We start from the raw sequence: 19,768 nt of genomic DNA on the forward strand, positions 1-19,768 counted from the left end.
TATCCTTCAATGTAGAGAAACAGACTAAAGTTTTATATAAGAAAAAAAAAAAAACATTATACAAAGAAGCACCAGTGCTCAAGGTGGGTCATAGATTTTTTTTCTTTTCTCCTATTACCAGGTATTTTCTGAATGGTATATAATTAATAATAAACCCCACCTTAAAAACTGAAAAAATAATTATAAAACCCACTCAAGATTTTCTGCATAGAGCAAATTCAGTCACTTTGGAGTCACTTAGCAGGTTATCTCTAGGACACTGACTGGTGTGTGTATGTGTGCTCCGAGGGGGAGCATGTCGGTGTCAGGCTAGAGACTTTTCAGCTCTTCTTACCAGGAAGCAAGCTTGAACAATGCTGCCCCAAACTGCTTTCATGTTACAAGTTATGACCACTGACTCTATTTTGCACCTTGACCCACTTGAAAACTAGATCTCCCACCCCTGCTCCTGAAAGAAAACCTGGTAATAACTTTGGTGCCAAAACAGACCAAGCAACGGCACTTGGCCACAAATCTTAGCACACTCACATACTCGCCTGGGATGTTCTGGGATACCAGTCCCGTAACTGCATGGGTCTCAGCACAGCAGACAGGCCAGGTTTTTATTCCTTTCTGGCTAATAAAGTTTTAAGGGAAAGGGAGAGGGTAATGGATGCCTTCAGGTCAAGGTTAGGCTGGTGAAATAGTCCTGATAAAACCCAGTGTTTTCTAAGGCTTTTTCCCTACCCCTCCAACTATGGTTTCTCTGGGTGAAAAGTCAGCATCTGCCAAAACCCTTTCAGGAAGCTGATACCCTCAGCACATAAGAGCCCTGCTTTGACCTGAGCCCCATGTCTTACTCTCTTGCAAGAAAGAAAATGACAAATACCATGAAACATTTTCAATGTCAGTAACCTTCTCTACAGCACTAGAAAATAGAGTGGGTATGCAAGAAGACTAAGGAAACAGGGGAAAAGTATGTTTTGTCCCCAGGCTTCTTTTTGGTAGCAACCACACTGGCTTCAGCTGGATAACAAATTGTCCTGGAATTCTTGGCGTTGGTGCAAACATGTCAGCTCCCTGGTTACGCCTTCGTCACCACTCAAAGTACCACACGCTTTAACCTTCCTGCTCTTTCCATAGGCCTGGGTTTGTCCCGTATCCAGGAAACTTTATATGTTGTCTAAACTGAGCATCCCAGCAGGCTGCAAGGCAGATGGCAGCTCAGGACTCAGAATGTTGACTGATTCCTACCTGGATCCACACCACCGCGCTGTAACTCAGCCTCTGCCTGTGCAGAAATAGGAGCCCAGCCACGTGGCTAACAGCTTTTTTAACTGCTACTCTCAGCAATGAGGAACCTCCTCAGCAGACAAAACTCAGAAGGAAACTGAAAAGGCAGCAATGTCAAGATTTATCAAAGGGGATACACAGGTTTAACCAGATACTCAAGCCAAGAAGCCCCCCCAGGCTCAGCTAAGCCAGAAGGAAGTAAAAGACCAGGTGTTGCTGACCTCTCTTTGGGTCCTTGGGACCTCAGGTCACTAGCCTAGGATATCATGCAGAGGACCTAGACCCCACTACAGGTCAACCTCCATGTCATTAGATTCTCCTAAGAGGCTTCATACTCCAGTCTGAGAGGAAGCCAGGCAGACATGCCCACGTTAGCACCTGAACCACATCATTCAATCCAGAACACAAATGAAGAGAGCAAGGTACAGAGTGTAGAAAAGCAGGACGCTATTTGCATAAAAATAAAAGGAGAGAGGAGATAGAAATATGCATATGGTGATGCGATCTCTGCAAAGGAGCACACCTGGCAGCACGATCTCTGAGGGAACCGAGCAGCTGGGAGAAACGCGGAGAACTTTACCTTTGGAGCTTTTGAATTTTGCACCATGTGAACGTATAATGTTTCAAAGGACAAATTAAAACTAAAAACAAATGCAGAATGCTATAATCTTCTTGTTACAAAAAAAGAAAAATGCTCTAGAAATCTGTGTGTGTACATAAAAACATTCTAGAAGAATATGCAACTGTTGTCAATGAGGTACTCCTGGAAAATGAGAGTAGGGAAATAAGGAGACTTGCATGGTTTATTTTATATGGTTTGCATTTTAATTGTTTCCAAAAGACATTCGACTTTGGCAATTTTTACTTAAAAAAGAAAAAGAAAGAAACATGTTTAAGAACTGCAATCTCACCTCAAAAAGCAGTGTCTAAACTCCCCCTTTTTGTGTCTGGCGTTACTGAGTCCCATCTTATCTTGTGTTACGATGTCTTGTGCATGGGTCTCATCTCCTTTAAACTCTGGGGCAGCTGCAACTGCAGCCAGTCTACCACTCAAGCTCCACTTTCCAGGGATAAAGAACCGGTAAGGAATAAAACAGCAGTCAAGACGGCAACACAATAATCACACAAGGACAAAGCGACCAACCAAAGTAAGAGTGAGCAGTAATCTTACAAGTATGTTAATGAGCCCAGGACTATTAGCAATGGGAAACCATGACCAAGTCAAAATAACATCGAAAACAGAGTCCTTCCCAGAAATTGTGGGAATTCTAACAATCTGCCTATGTGCATGAGCTAGGAGATTTGCGAAACTGCCAAGCGAAGTGTGACAGCCAGATTTCTCAGTAAAACAGTAAATTCCTATCAGAGGACATGTTCTTTGTTTAGGAAAATCTCAGAATGACCTCTGAATGTTGAAAGAGAAGCTCCCTCTAGAATATGGCCTGAAGGGATAAAGAACTAGATTTTCTCTGTAAGACAGAAGTGGAGATTTTGAGCTTTGGAGGAAATGGGAAGCTGTATTAGAAATGAAGGTCATGTGAGGTGGTCCAGAGAGAACTCAACACTAGACGGACCGTGCTGAGAAGTAGACAGCCACTGGGAAGCTGGGGAATTCTGGGAAGCAGGAGGCAATGGATGTCTGTGTCTCAATTTTAAGCTATTTGCTCTAACGTACTATAATCCCGCTCTGTTACCTCTACAGACTGTCACACATTACTACCCCGAAATGGGCGTGTCTGGGTGGGTAGAAGGCTCCCCGAAGGTCCATAACTGTCACTAACCCTCTTTCCAGACCCTCAGCTTGAGGGCTGGATTTATTCTCGTACCTGAAAAAAAAAAAAAAAGGGCAAAATATATTAAAAAACTGATACCAGACGGAAATATATGAATGACTGTGAACGGTCAAAAAACTACTGATACATGAGAGGGGGAAAGCTACAGAGGACAGACAGACACAGAGGGGACCAAGAGATGAACAGAAGGAGAAATACCATAACAAGAGGGGACCAGAAAAAATGAAAGCCCTCCAGGGATCCACAAGAGATATGAGGACCGCAGTAGAACTGGATTTCTCACAGGACAAAGGATGGAGAACTTGGTCTCTGGAGCCCTCCTTAATGACCCTCTTTCTTTCATTCCACGTCCAATCTGTCAGCAGATTGCCAGTTACAACTTCCAAGATACACTCAGAACCCAACCGTTCTCACCACCTCCACTGCTACCACCTAGCCCAACCTCCTATTAGCTCTCACCGTCTTGTTTCCACCCTCACATGCCCCCCATCCGACCCCAGTCTACTTTCCACACAGCAGAGAAACATTTACCATGTGACAGAAGAGAAGACAGCAACTTGCTTATGGTCTGTCTGCCTTCCTAAGAGGTAAGCTCCATGAAGGCAAGTTCTTCTATTTCTGTTCAATGCTGTATTCCTGGAGACTGAGCAGTCCCAAGGTATGTACAGTTAGCACCAAATAAATATTTATTAAACGAATTACAGAAGTCATTATGGACCTGCATACTAGACTTCTGGGAAATGAGTAGAGGAACTGTATTTTGCATCAGTTTGTGGGTCTTCAGGAGGCTTAGGGATCTGCAAATCACGTCTTGGCTTTGTCATCAATTCATCCATCACTGAGTCTACAATGACCTGTTCATAATGCTCACTGAATGAATAAACAAAAGGAATATAAAATAGGTTTACTGTCTTCCTGGTGCCTAGGACTGGCCTGGGGCAGAATATGGATGCTTTTATATTCCTTAGCACAGGAGTAGATAACTAGTAGAATTCATAAATAGTATCAAGTCTAAAAGAAAATACACTACCTAACAAGGACCTAGTGAATTCTGTGCCAGCTACAAAAAATACAGAGATGACAAAGGTAATTTTTGTCTTTGAGGACTAAGAAAATTTTAGGTATTTGGGTCTCTACTAGTTTGTGAACAAGTACAAGAAACTGTTCTACTAGAGAAATATACAAGAAGCATTTGGGTGGAAGGAAGTGATCATCCTTACCTGAGGAGGTCAGGTGGTCAAGGAAGGATTTATGAAGATTTTACTTGAGTCTTATAAGGAAGTTTACCAGACAAGAAAAGGCACATTTACGGAAGAAGGCACAGGACTGTCTGAAGGCATAATAACAAACATGAGTGCCTTCCAGAGTGGTTCCTGGGAGGCAGTTAACAAAATATGGAAGGACAGAAAAAAGTTACAAAGCCTTTTCCTCTAAGAACAGAGCCTGTGCTTTTCAAAGTTCCAAAGTTCCTGGACCTTCTTCCTCTCAAAGTACTCATTTCCCCAGTAAGGTGTGACCTCCAAAGGGGCTTGACAGAATTAAAAACATCCAGTGACAAAATCAGGGAAGGGAAGACAAACATATTTATTCTACTCCAGTTATTGGAGGACTTCAAACGTGTCCTGCACAGCATTCCCTGTTATTATCAGCATTGACGAGGGAAGAACGTGCCTTAACAGCAGTCCTGTCCCAAAGCTTGCCGATGGCTGCCACGAGGTTCCCTGTCAGTCCATGCAGTCTTCTTCATGGTTGTGTTATTGAGGCTTCTACCCTCGTAGTGACGGGTTCTGTAACACTAGATTCATTTTGTGCAGAGAAGAGGAAAGAACCTGATATACTCATTGTTCCTCAGGTAAGCCATGACTTAAATCCTACCTTAATATTTAACTATCTTTATTTTCTGATTAAAATAGAAAAAAGGGGGAGGGGGGCAAAGAAGCAATAGAAATTATACTGTGCTGATACAGAGACTTTAAAGTCTAGTCAGAGTTAAGACTCCTATTAAAGGTTTACTGATGGTTCACAGGAAATAACTACACGGGGTCAGAGCATGACATACATGAGTTGAGTCTCATTATTAGCCTCAATAATGTAAGAAAACAATTCTCAACAAAACTGGAGTCCACACTTGTCAGGTATGCTCTGTTTGGTATGGGCAGGTAAAAGTCTGGAGAAATGGATTCTCTTCATGCCCTGTGGCAAGGAAAGAAGGCTCCTGGTTTGATGAAAAGAGCAGCTTCTGTTCCCAGGTGGTGTCTGCAGCTCACAGCTGAAGTTAGCAGTGGAATCGAGTGGAGAACTTGGGAGAAATGGGCACAGTCAGAGGCTGGTCACTTGACTTTACTTCCACACCCTGGTACTTGCGTATTGGATTTGCCTTGTGCACCTGCAGAGTGAGGAAAGATAAAGTTACCAGTGATAAGGATGTTACAGAACTATGCTTATAGTTGTTTTTATTTTTCCTTCTTGAGAAAATGCTTGTATAATCTTACAGATGCAAGTCAAAGAGGGGAAAAAAGAAGGCGACACAGCATAATGGAAAAGCACATGTGCTTTGGAGCCCAAGCAAGTTTTGTTCAGGTCCTGCTGGGTCTCTCAGCTTGCACTAAAGAACATCAAGTCTATCTCCAGCTTGGTTGTCTATTACTCAGGTGTTAACAGGGCTGCACACAATTGCAGCAGAGAAGAGATACCTGTTAAGAACCTGCCAGGGTACAATCTTAAGCTTACTCAGTCTTAATATTCACCAAAACCATGGACAAAAAACAAACAAACCAATAACCAGGAAGGGTTGCTGGGAGAAGGCCATCTCCCCTCCTGGATAGTCTAAAATCAATCCTGAATTAAGTCAGGTTAGTCGAGAGAACATTGACTGAACTGTGCTTTAGGATGCTGACATCAGCCTATACTGAGAATCGCTGTAACACCTCTAAGATAAGCACAAACACAAGAGGCAGTACCAAGTGTTGAGAAAAAAACCAAAGAACTGGAAAAAAGGCTGGTTTTGTGTGTATTTCTAGAGCAGGGACTGTATGGTTTTTCATCCAATCAGCAGATGGCAGCTTAAATTTTGCCAAAGAACTGGTCCCTTTAATAACTTGTCCCTAGAGACTTCCTGAAGCCAAAGTCCTCTCTGCCAACAGTTGTATCAGCAGCTGGCCTAGCATTTTTAGGCAAAACCTCAACAACTTATATATTTCTATATTCTTCCTTTTATTAATCATATGAAGTTCCATCTGAAACCCTTCTTCCTCATCAATGCAGTGAATGCCGCTTGCTGCCCCTCCTAGTGAAAAAGTCCTGTGAATTAAGCTTTCTTTCTGAATAACTTAATATTTAAATCATTATGTTAGTGTTAGCATGGAGGGTCACATGGACCAACATGTGCTATGACCCCAAGGAATTTGAGTCCAGTATTAAGAGGAAAATGAAAATACAGTTGCCACATTATTCCCGTCCTTCCCTACCTATGTATTCTTGTCTAATTATAAAACCACATTGATTTTCTTAAGTCTAAAGGGAATAATAAAAATGAATAAATAGTCCTAGAAATGCATCACTGTGCATGTTACACTACATGATATCCTCCTTATGAAGACCCTTGGAGGAAATTCTGTCTGAATTCAGTATCAAGCATAAACGTATTTTTTTAACAACTAGCATATTATATCTCATGAACAGTGAGTTTTGTAACCAACAAGTTGGTTCCTAAAAAGGGCCAAAATTATGGCTCAAACTTCGATACATGGATCACAATGTGCACACCTTTAGCACTGTTCACATCACAACTTAGTCACCATTCTTTTGTGTGATTTCCTGCTTTCACTCTTCTTTTATGTGTCCTTGTAGGCCACCCTAGATTCTTCCTGGAACAAGGCAAGGTACAGATAACACAAAACAGAGACAACTGTGGGTTAGTGAGTGCGCGTGCTGCTCAATTACCAGTTCTTTCCGTAGCCTGGCCAGCTCCTCCCTCTGCTGCTCTTCCTCCTGGTGCCTGGCCTCCTCCAACTGCTGGACTTTCTGAGCTTCTACCTCAGCCATTCTCTTCTCCAGCTCCTGCCGCTCCTTGGCTCTCTTCTCGGTGGCCAGCTGAAAAGGTTCCTGAACTAGAGAACCAGAAAGGCCCTCTGAGTACAGAAACAGAGAGAATATTGGTGCACAAGCAGAACCTGCATAAACTTAGCCTGCAAGGACACAGCAAGTGGTACTGACATGCAAGGCAACAGAAAGGCTAAGCTCAAGGGAAGCCCTGTTAGCAGGAAGGTGGAGTAAACCACATATAAAAAGTCCTAGAATCTGGAAAAAAGTCCTAACAGTTGGAAAACCTCTTGGAAACCACCTATTAGGAGAAAAGCAAGACTTATACAGATGAAACAGCTTGCTCAAAACTATATAGTGATTCTGAGACAGATGTAGGAGGAGAATCCAATTTTCTGACACCCTACCCAGTGCAAAGGAATCAAATGTTTTATATCTAAGGCTTGCTTCATGGTGAACTCCAGAAAGAAATCCTGGACCTTCCTCCCTCACTTACGACTCTTTGGATGAGTAAAGCCTATTGTAAAACAGTAGAGCTGCTGTTGAAAATGCCAGCTGCCTCTTCCCAGGCTCTTGTTCTATGAATTTGACCCCAATACATTCTGCAAACTCAACACAGCTGATGTGTTCAACAAAGACAAAAAAACTACTCTAAAAGGAGAACAACTAGATCCTCTACTAGGCAAAGGCTTCTGGTTGACACAGCTGATACTGACATAACTGAATCCCAACATCCTCCCTGGGAAGTCTGACAATTCTACCCCGATCCCCCAAGAGTACATATACTACTACCAGCAACGGATTTCTTCTCTTTCTTGGGAACAAAGGGCTCCTGGGAGATGACGGTGTTTGGACGAGCCTTGAAGCATGCTGCTTCTTTCTGCTGTTTCAGTTCTTCCTCCAGCTACAAGAAAGAGAGTCTATTAGATAAGCAACAACACAACTCTCCATGACTACCTCCTCAATGATTCAAGCATTGATGTTTCTAAACTGCTTCATCTAAATAAAGATAGCAGATGGCTTCATCCAAACCTGTTAAAACCCTCTTTATAGGGGTGCCTGGGTGGCTCAGTCAGTTGAGCATCTCTTGATTTCGGCTCAGGTTATGATCTCGCACTTTGTGAGATCAAGCCCTGTGTTGCGTTCTGCACTGGCAATGCGGAGCCCACTTGGGATTCTCGCTCTCCCTCTCAAAATAAATAAATAAACTTTAAAAACAAAAAACAACCCTTTACAATGAGTTGATCAGACTAACAACCTCTGAATCCAATGAGACTAGAAAGTATCTTTAAGGTACTTTTAAGGCCTATCTGAACATCACAAAAATAAACATGTAGATATTATATACCCTTGGATGTGATCACCTATAAAGTATTCTTCCTTTCATCGCCCCAAAGAATCTAACTAGAATTTAATCAAGCCTCTAGATCTAACTACTCATTTATAGGAAATACAGAAGAGGTGACTGCCCGGCTAGCTCAGTCGGTAGAGCATGAGACTCTTAATCTCAGAAGAGGGGCACTTGCGTGGCTCAGTCAGTTGAGTATCTGGCTCTTGATATCAGCTGAGGTCATGATCTCACAGTTCGTGGGATCGAGCCCTGAGTCAGGCTCTGCACTGACAGCATGGAGCCTACTTGGGATTCTCTCTCCCTCTCTGCCCCTACTCCCCCCCACAACATAAATAAACTAAACAACAACAACAAAAGAAACATAGAAGATACAGGAACGTATTAAAGTCCACCATGGGAATGCAAAGACCAAAATCTGGATTGTGGAAAACTTATAAGACAAATCCAGTTTAATCCACAAGTAATATATAAGTAGAGAAGCCTATAGAGAAAAAGGGATTTAGAGATTCATCAAACAAATCCATTATGTAGACCTTATTTGGACCCTGATTTGAACAATTCAACTGTCTAAAACAATTATGAGAGATGTGGGGTTATAAGAACACTATTTGTCACTATTAAGGGATTACTGTTAATCTTTTTAAAAATATACTTATGTTTGTAAAGATACACACTGAAGTATATTTACTTGCTGTTTGTGAATGAAATGCGGTGATACCTAGAATTGGCTTCAAATTAATCTTTTGTTGGTAGAAATACCCAATGTAGAGGTAAGTAGGTAGAAATATAGATGAAATAAGATTTTCCATGTTTTGATCATTATAGAACCACACGACAGGTTCATGGAAGATCATTATGCTATTCTCTCTACTTCTGTGTGTGTCTGAAAAACTTAAAAAAAAAAAATTTTTTTTATTATAGTAAATGCCACACACAGACATTTTGTGTCGTGGTCCTTGAAAGAGAGATTCACTACTACTTCCAAAACAACAGTCCTAAGTTTTCCTCGAGAACAACACCGACAAGGGACGTATGTGCAGTCATATAAGCAATCACATCTCTTGAGCTTCAAGAGGGGTGACTTCCTAAAAAGATTAGCCCAGAGATCCTTTTGGACAGAGTCCAGGATAAATCATGATATAAAAACAGTGACAAACTTAGGGATTCAGGGGAATTGTTTTCCAATAGGGCAGCATTAGATCCCAATTATAACAGCCAACAATCAATTAATTGTTTTTAATCACCTGCCATCTACAAAGAGCAAATAGCACACTATGTTGAGGAAACAGCATATCATATTAAGGATCTATTTTCACCATACCGATTCTTATCAAAGCACCAACAGAAAGGAGTGAACAAGTAGTGAACAAGTCTAATAGATGGAATAGAGGAGATCTTAAAGAAACCCCTGATGCAAAAAAAGCCTGACGGTTCTCACATTCTCCAGATGATCACTTGGAGCAGAGATCAGCAAACTTCAGCCTACAGGCTAAATCTAGTTTGTAACCGCTTTTTGTACAGCCCTTGAGCTAAGACTGGTTTTTACATTTTCAGAGGGTTGAGACAGACAGACACACACACACACACACACACACACACAGACACACACACACCATATGCAACCTACAACATCTAAAATATTCACTATCCGAATTTGGGGCACTTGGGTGGCTCAGCTGGTTAAAAGTCCAACTTTGGCTCAGGGAATGATCTCACGGTTCATGGGTTCAAGCCCTGCACCAGGTTCTGTGCTGACAGCTCAGAGCCTAGAGCCTGCTTTAGATTCTGTGTCTCCCTCTCTTTCTGCCCCTCTGTCTCTCGCACTCTATCTCTCTCTCACTCTCAAATATAAAGACACATTAAAAAAATAATAATAATAATACTAAAAATAAAAAGGTATTTACTATCTGGTCTTTTACAGTAAAAGGCTACTGACCTCTGATTTAGAGTGAGAGCCCCTGAAATAATTCAGGATGTTAGCTCCCAAATGAATTTCAATGTAGTGCGTCTGTGTATTCTAACCAACCAACAACGAAGCAATGAACATTTTGGCTGCTCTTCCCATCCCCCACCTGGTGCTTCCAAGTCTGTGCCTTCAGAGCACCTCTTCTGTCAGTCTCCAAGCAGAAAGGCTCAATCTGAGTTGTGTTCTTCACCTTCTTCTCTGGCAGGTTAATAGTGTCAAAATGAGGCAAAGGAAGTGCTTTGAACTTGGGCACCTAATAGAAAGGAAAACATAAGATTTAAAATCCTAAGGTCTCTCTAGCTAGAAAGCAAGAACTGCTCCAGAATATTTGAATGAATCTGAAAAATAGGAAAGGACGGTTTTCAAAGCAGTATGGTATGAACAGCAGAAAGAGTAATGGGCTCAAAAGAGCCCATTAGGGCTCTAAGTTATTCTAGAATAACCTAGGAGAATCTAAATTATTCTAGAATAACCTAGGAGAATCTAGGTTATTCTCCTAATATTCTCCCAATAACTGGTAGCACAATCATGGGCAAGTCACTTAATCTCCTTGTGGCAGAAGGGTTATTAAAAACTTGCCCTATTTATACTTCATAAGGTTCTTTTCTTTTTTTTTTTTTTTTTAATTTTTTTTTTTTTCAACGTTTTTATTTATTTTTGGGACAGAGAGAGACAGAGCATGAACGGGGGAGGGGCAGAGAGAGAGGGAGACACAGAATCGGAAACAGGCTCCAGGCTCTGAGCCATCAGCCCAGAGCCCGACGCGGGGCTCGAACTCACGGACCGCGAGATCGTGACCTGGCTGAAGTCGGACACTTAACCGACTGCGCCACCCAGGCGCCCCCTTCATAAGGTTCTTAAGAGGGATCAAAGGAAGTCAGTGATTTTATAGTTAAAAGTGCAACATAAAAGATTATCTTTGACAGATGAAAGGATAGTATTATGTTACTTGCGGAAAATGGAAACACCTACCTCCCCTTTCTGCAGTTCTTTTATTTTCTTCTCCTTCTGTAACTGACGTTCTTTGTCTCGAGAATCAAAAGAGAAAGGGCATATTTCCACAGTTCTTGCTTCTGGGATTTGGGGCTTAAAAGGTACCCCATAATGTGGCACAGGTTGAGCTCTTATCACCACCGGCTCCTCCTCTTCCTAAGGGAAAAACTAGTTTAGACACAAGCTCTCTCTCACCTCCTCAGAATACAGAGTCAGAAAACACTACATGAGAGAAGAGGCATTAATTAAGGCAAGTCACTCAACCCCCTAGGTTACCTCGCTTTTTTTTCTTCATTTTTTTTTTTTTTAACATTTATTTATTTTTGAGAGACAGAGAGAGGTAGAGCATGAGCAGGGAGGGGGAGAGAGAGAGAGACACACAGAATCCGAAAGAGGCTCCAGGCTCTGAGCTGTTTGTTAGCACAGAGCCCGACACAGGGCCCAAACTCAAGAACTGCAAGACCATGACCTGAGCCGAAGTCGGACACTCAACCGACTGAGCCACCCAGTTGCCCCACCTCGCTTCCTTTTCTATCAAAGAGGGATAATACCTCTCAGGGGTGAGACTGGTGTGGAAACATTTGATGAAGGACTAACACAATTACTACTCTTAAAGGATCTCACGTTTTTACAAAGGAAGGTTGTAAAAATGAAAGGAGATCAAACAGCGTGAACAAAATGGAGAACAGAAGAGAGGTACTAACCAAGCATATACCTTGGCCTCTTCTTTGACCCAGCCTCCAGACTCCACTAAAACATGTGACTGGGAGTTAATGGTTGCCAAACCCAGAATAGGACCAAGTAAGTTGTTTGGGTTCAAGCTGGTAACATAAGATTACTGTGTATTTTAGTTTCAAATGAACCTATAAAAAGGCTTATGCTTGAGATCTGCTATAAAATTACCCTAACTCTGGATATTTATAGATAAAATGGGAGATGTAACAAGAAACTAGCCTGATCAATGACAGTTCACGTATTCCAATTTCATGAACCATCATCACCACACAGTAAGTAACCTTAACAACCCTTGGGTTGGTGGAGATTGGATAGGGCGGATGTAACTGCTTAGTGTGAATTTTAAAAGTCCTTCGCCGAATGGTGACAATAGCTCAGGCAAAATAAAATACAAGGCTTGGCAAATTTTGATTCAAGTTATGACAGGCTGATTTTCAATGCTATAGAAAAGGACAAGCCTCCAATAAGTTGCAACCAGTTACTACTGAAAGCCAGAAGATTCATACCCTTACCAACTACTTTGCTCTAGAGGGGGAGCAAAAAAGATGATCTGCCACTGTTAAAGACAACTCCAGATAAGAGTGACTGCCTTTGAATTCTATTAAGTTTAAGAAAGAGGAATGCTTAGATGGATGGTGCAGAAGGAAGAAAAACCCTCCATCCCAGGAGTCACCTCATCTTCTTTGGTGGGCATTCGGATCCTGTTCTTCAATGCAAAGGCTGGTGACTTGGGGACAGTGATTGGAAGTACTTTCTTTTCAGGAACACCCTGCAAGGAGTAAGCAATTCAATTAGACATCCCAGAATAATATCTACTAGGCTGTGTGAGAAGATTAAATCCCTTTCTTAAAGGGGAATTCATAGACGAGGAATCAAACAAAGGCTAGTCTGATGTTGCTGTCTACCCAAGTAAGACAAAAGCATACTGGAACACAGTGGCACTCCAAAGGTGGCCTAAAATAATATAAAAAACATATTATATGTTATATAAAAAATATAATAACAATAAACAAATTTTTTTAAATTATTTTTTAAATTGCAGTAAAGCCACACAAAAGTATATCATACAGCCATGAAAAAGAAATAAATCTGTTCCTGACATATTATAGTGTTCATAATGTTGAGAAGAGAGGAGGGACAGGTTACTGAAATAGAGAATATTATTTTTTTTAATATATTATTTTTTCTTTTAAAAATATATATAAGTTAAGCATAAAAAACAAAATCTGGGAAGAACAACTGTTAACTCACACATCTCTTTGAGAGTGGATTAAGAGAGGCAATGAATTTTCTATATTGCATAATTCTTTTTTTTAAATCCTTATTTATTTTCAAGAGAGAGAGACAGAGCGTGAGCAGGGGAGCAACAGAGAGAGAGGGAGACACAGAATCTGAAGCAGACTCCAGGCTCTGAGCTGTCAGCACAGAGCCCGACACAGGACTGGAACTCACGGACTACAAGATCATGACCTGAGCTGAAGTCGGACGCTAAACTGACTATAGACCCCAATATTCCGTAATTCTAATATATTCAACTACTTTGAGGATTTTTCCCTTCAAGATTCCAAAACACTGCCAACATTTCAAGTCTTTGCACACTGAATTATATGTACCATACTTTGCACATCATTCAAAACTAACATGCTTTAGAAAGTTGTTTCATAAGCATTTTCTAATTCTCACAGAATTTATACTCTATCGCAAATCTGGCAATTAATCCTAACTACAAAATGGTATCTCTTGGTCTCTTTTTTAAATGTTTATTTATTATTTTTTGCGAGAAAGAGAGAGAGAGAAAGCGAGCGCATGAGTGGGGAAGGGGCAGAGAGAAATCGGGACAGAGGATTTCTCCATGCTGCAGAGAGCCAATGTGGGTCTCAAACTCATGAATCATAATATCATGACCCACGCTTCTCTCTTGGTCTTTTTTTTAATGAAGTGGTCTTTTAATGAAGACCAGATCAATTGAAAAAACAATCAAGGGGTGCCTGGGTAGCTCAACTGGTTAAGCGTCCGACTCTTGATTTTGGCTCAGGTTATGATCTCACGGTTGTGGGACTGAGCTCCATGTCAGGCTCTGCACTGAGCATGATGCCTATTTGGGATTCTCTCTCTCTCTGCGCACACCCTCACCCCCTACCCGCTGCTCACATGTGCCCATGTGTGCGCACTCTCTCTCTCTCTCTCTCAAAATAAACTTTAACAAAAAGAAAAAGCAAAACCATGCTCTTTAAAAAAAAAAAAAAAAAAAGATCAAAACTGCAGCATTATATACAATAGCCAAACCATGGATGCAGCCCAAGTGTCCACTGATAGTTAAATGGATAAAAAAGATGTGGCACACACACACAAATATTACTCAGCCATAAAAAAGAATGATATCTTGCCATTTCCAACAACATGTATGGAGCTAGAGAGTATAACGCTCAGTGAAATAAGTCAGTCAGAGAAAGACAGATACCATATGATTTCACTCACATGTAGAATTTAAAAAACAAAACAAACAAGCAAAGGAAAAAAGAGAGAGAGAGGGACAAACCAAGAAAAAGACTTAACTATAGAGAACACACTGATGGTTACCAGAGGGAAAGAAAGTGGGGGAATGGGGGTTAAAGAGTACACTTACAATGATGAAAAAATGAAATGATTAAAAAAAATCAAAACCCTAAGCCATCCTCAATCACTCCTTGTTACATTCACATATGTATGTTGCCCACCCCCACCCCCCGCCCTCTACTCTGCTTCCTCTCCACCAGCCACACCACCTACTGCCTGTCCTACCCTACTAGCCTTGTAAGTCTTTCACCTTCTCATCTCACTCCTCTAATCCATCTTCTATATACAGTCACAATTATTTGTCTAAGACACATTGGATCAAATAACTTCCTGACTTAAATTTCTTTAATGGCTCCTATGCTACCTATAACAGTATAACAAGTTCCTTGCCATGAAGTACAAGGCGCTTCACAATATGGTGCTCTGACTCCCCAGCCTTATCTCTCACCCTTCCCTACAGATTGCCCTCCAACCACTACAGGCAATTGCCAAAATGTTAATGCTGGTTCTCTCAACACCTTTGTGTTCTCTCTGAAATGCCCCAGCTGCTTGGAAACACCTAAGCTTTCTTTTCAAGGCTCCATGGAAGCACCTCCTCTTTTATAAAGGCTTTCAATTGATCTCTCCACTCCCAGAACCTATGAACTGACCTCTCTCTTTCCCTGTGTATGGTTCTATGACAATACATATGAAACTTCATAGCACTTGTGTGTTTAGATGTTCATCTGCTAGCCTTTGAGAGTGGGGACTATTATACCATCAATCTCTAGTACCTAACAAAGATCATAGCAAGTATAAAGCAGTCAGTAAATGTTGAATAAATACAGTAAAAATGAAAACGGAATTTATACCTTGGACTCTACAACTCTTGGACTCAAAAAAATAAAATAAAATAAAATAAAATGAAACTCTTGGACTCTAATTTATAACTTGGGAAAGAGACTTATTCTTAATCTCAACAATGCTGTAACTGCTCAAACCATGTTTGGAATGTCTTTCTTGGAATGGCCTTCACAGTCAGTTTTTAGGCAATGCGAGGTATACACCCAATCTTTTAAGCAAAACTTTCCACTCTATTATCTTGGACTATTTAGTTTTAGTTCCAAATTATTTAATACGCTCCTAAAAGCAAATTAATCTTTAAAATAAAAACACCTGCCATTGCTAAAGAGATCCAAAAGACTATGAGCCACAAGCTTCAAGCTTTCCCAAAAAAGCTTTGCACAGTAAAAATCACTGGAAAGAATGTATACCCTGCCAAGGTGACTATTGTAAAGAGAATGCTCATTCTGCTGTGGAAGTTCTGTTTTCTAAAGAAAGCCGGGATCACTAGCACAGTGAAATCTCATTTAGCAGAACTTGTAATCATAGTGACAAAAGTCTGCGAAATGGGTTTTCAAATAATGCTTACTGTAAAACAACAGCAAAAGCCTGTTGTTCTATACTGCACTGGACAGGTGGCCACCAGCCTCTCTTACTTGAGCACACCCAGGGTATGTGGGAGCGGGAAGAATGTGAAGAGAGGAGCCAGAGGTTGGTTCTAGCCCAGTTCTGATTCCAACTGCATAACCCGGGGCACATGAGATAGCCTTCTAGGCCTTGGGTTGCTTTTTTTTTTTCTTTTCATAACATAAAGTAATAGAAATAAATACCTGAGAATTCATTTAGTTCTAAAATAATCCCTCTTTTCCTTCCCCCCGCCCTTTCCATCCACCCAGCAGAGATGTGCATTTTATTTTCTTTTTAATTTTTTTTTAACATTTATTATTGAGAGACAGAGAGGCACAGAGCATGAGCAGGGGAGGGGTAGAGAGAGGGGGAGACACAGAATCCGAAGCAGACTCCAGGCTCTGAGCTGTCAGCACAGGGGCTCGAACTCACAAACTGCGAGATCATGACCTGAGCCGAAGTCGGTCACTTAACCAACTGAGCCACCCAGGCGCCCCCAAAGATGTGCATTTTAAAAGAAGAGCAATGGAAATCTCTAACAAATAAGCCTCGAAAGAGGTATTTGAGTGGGCTCAATCCTCATTAATTGGGGGAGAGGAAAGGGTGATTTGTGGATATCAACTGTGCAGCAAATACCCACCCACACCCCATCTCCACTGCAATCAATGCCAACCAACTGGGGGCTCAATCAGAAATAAACATATATTGGGTTTCTAAAAACAACAGTCTTATTTTGCTATTTAAAAAAATTTTTGTAATGTTTATTTATTTTGAGAGAGAGGGAGAGAGAGAATGCATGCAAGCATGGGAGGGGCAGAGAGACAGGGAGAGAGAGAATCCCAAGCAGGTTCTGTGCTGTTAGCACAGAGCCTGATGCAGGGCTCAAACTCACAAAGCATGAGATCATGACCTGAGCCAAAATCAAGAGTCAGAGGCTTAACCGACTCAGCCACCCAGGCACCCCTTGTTTTACTATTTTAAGTTTTCCTAGTTGTAAGCTCCTTGAAGGCAGGGATGTCCTCATTTACATCCCTTTGCATTCTCCACAGTACCTACGAGAAGTAGTAATTGTTCGATGAACATATGTTGATTGAACTGTGAAAGCTTTGAGGATGTGTGCTATGTTTTTCCCATCTTTGAATTCCCAGAATATAGACTGGTGCATTTCAGCTCTTACTCTTACTCAGTTATCCAACATTGGATGCTACGTGCAGGGGATACAAAAATGAACAAGACAGACATACACAGTCCCTGTTCTCAGGGAGCTCACGTTCTCATGGAGGAAAGAGACAATGAAAAAGTAATAAATCAGGTATTCCCTGATTTTCACAAGTGCTCTGAGGAAATCTGGCAGAATGTGGAGCTAAAGGATAACAGGGGAAGTTCCTAACAGGAAGCTCTGGGAAAGTACTGTAAAGTGATATGTGTTAGAAGTACGCAATGTGAGTAGGCAGAAGGCGCATTTAGGAAAAGCAGCCCAGGATAGGGGAGCAGGTATTAGGGGTGAGCACTTCTCCCTATGGCAGGATATGGCCCCAAATGCTATGCCACAAGAGCAGTTAGGAAATTACTATGAAGCAATATTATCTCAGGGAGTATGGGGGGGGGGGGGTAAAAAAAAAAAACCTGCTGGTCTCCCCAAGTCATCCCTAAAATATCACTGCTAAAATTATTCCCTGGCCTCACTGACACCACATCCACCTCTGTGGTGCCCCGGTTCCCCACTAGATGTCGGCACCAAGTTCACATTTCACACCCTTGAGCTCAAGGTTTTCATCACTCCACCTCTGCCCCAAGAGCCCTTTTTTCATCTCTGCCTCACAGCCCACTGCTGCCCAAGCCCATCTCTCATCAGCCCCATTGTCTCCTTGCCACCTATCAACCACAAGTTTAAGAGCACAAGAAACACCGTAAGGACACACAAAAAGAGCTTCAGCACTAGAGGGGCAAGGATGAAGAACAGTGGTGAACAGACCAGATGAATCTGGGCTCTGGGAAGCAGGCTCTTCTGTTCTGAGAGTCCAGAAGTAGAAGTTAAGGGACCTAATCTCAATTCTACCAGCAACTTTTAAAAATGATCCTATGGGCAAGCTACATTCCCCTTTCAAAGCCTCTCTTTCTAAAAAATGAAGAGGGTGAAAGAATACACCTAATGCTTCCTATGCTTTGCTTCTCTAGAAAACCAAGAGTTGAAGTGCAATCACTGGAACTTTTAGAAGGGAGAGTTGCAAATGGCCAGTATGAAACTCAAAAACTGAGTTTGCCAAAATAAATGATGGTAGAATAAGAAAGTGCGGTAGAATAAGCAAGTATTCAAGGAGATGGTGGGTTCAGATCCTGGCTCTGCATACTAGATACCTCCTATTGTCTCTTCCTCATCTGAAAAACAGGAATAAAGATAAAACCTGCCTCTTAAGAATTGTTGCAAGAAGACAACAATCTACATAAAACGCTCGGCATGAGGAGAGCATGTGAGAAAATGACAGTTATTACTATTAACAACATAACTGCTTACTGTGTGTCAGACACTAATTTCTCACTGGGGCTCTCTCTAATCTATGCTGCACATAACAAATCAAAACTCCAGGGGTGGGGCCCAGGAATCTGTTTATGTAATAAGATCCCCAGAGGATTCTGAGAACCAGCTGGATTTGGCAAACACTTCCCTGGAGCGTACCACATCAATTCAGTTGCATCTTACTTACCTAGTGCTTTGCTGATATGTTTATCCAGAATTCTCAACAAGGCATAAACTAGTACAAGGCTACTCTAAGATCTCACTTAACTAAATCTTACCGAACTCTAGGCACCCTTCCCCACATACAAGTTCACCCTAGCATGTCCAAAGTACAACAAACTGCCAGCCCAATTTCCTAAATCAGGGTTTCTAAAATCAAAGTTCAGGTAAGACAGATATCATGGAAGAGGATGTTAAGTGGGATGCAGACTATTTTTTTTTTTAATAGTCACATATTTCCCAAGACCTTTCTATTTAAAAAGGTACCTTCTATTTTAACACAAGAGTACAGACCTTGAAACCATATACCTAGAATCTATCCAGCTCTGCCACTGGCTAGTTAGTGATCTTGGGAAAGTTATTTAACTATTATATTTCCTAACTATAAAACAGACTGATAATAGGACCTAGAGTGTTTACCTCAAGAGTTATTATGAGAATTAAGTTACTATATAAATTATGAGAATTAAGTAAGTTATTATATAAATTGAAGAGCGTAGAATAAAACTTGGCACATAATAAGCTTCATATATTAGCTGTTAGTATTATTATTCATGGCAAAAAGTACTGGTTTTCCATTTACACAATGATTTATATGCTCCCTTTAAAATTACTTTAGGGGCGTCTGGGTAGCTCAGTCGGTTAAGTATCTGACTCTTGATTTCAGCTCAGGTCATGATCTCATGGTCTGTGAGATTGAGCCCTGGTCGATCTGCTGACAGCACAGAGCCTGCTTGGGATTTTCTCTCTCTCAAAAACAAATAAATAAACATTGGAAAAAAAAAATTACTTTAAAAATTAGTCAATTTTAAGAATATATAAAGTCAATACTGGTAATATGAGATATAAGGATATAGTAAAAATCAAAAGGGTAA

The 19,768-nt window shown here is 41.1% G+C and overlaps 1 protein-coding gene across 2 annotated transcripts in view; it reads right to left on the reverse strand.

Annotated features, from left to right (window-relative positions):
• Positions 1-2,074: 2,074 nt before the first annotated feature.
• Positions 2,075-19,768, reverse strand: part of TPX2 (TPX2 microtubule nucleation factor) — a 59,072-nt gene continuing 41,378 nt past the window's right edge. Inside the window, exons 12-17 of one of the 2 annotated variants that reach the window (XM_047069373.1) lie at positions 12,825-12,920; positions 11,396-11,572; positions 10,530-10,676; positions 7,899-8,010; positions 7,008-7,174; positions 2,075-5,451 (exon numbers count right to left, since the gene is read on the reverse strand). In XM_047069373.1, the coding sequence (XP_046925329.1) occupies positions 5,341-5,451; positions 7,008-7,174; positions 7,899-8,010; positions 10,530-10,676; positions 11,396-11,572; positions 12,825-12,920 (810 nt within the window). In that variant the 3' untranslated portion in view covers positions 2,075-5,340. Of the gene's footprint in view, positions 5,452-7,007; positions 7,196-7,898; positions 8,011-10,529; positions 10,677-11,395; positions 11,573-12,824; positions 12,921-19,768 lie in introns of both variants that reach the window. The other variant, XM_047069372.1, reaches the window with a different exon arrangement.

The sequence above is a fragment of the Lynx rufus genome, unplaced genomic scaffold (genome assembly GCF_022079265.1).
Source record: "Lynx rufus isolate CCGP_SWC_20201006 ecotype Redwood Valley unplaced genomic scaffold, mLynRuf1.p SCAF_8, whole genome shotgun sequence".
In the NCBI taxonomy this organism is placed as follows: Eukaryota; Metazoa; Chordata; class Mammalia; order Carnivora; family Felidae; genus Lynx; species Lynx rufus.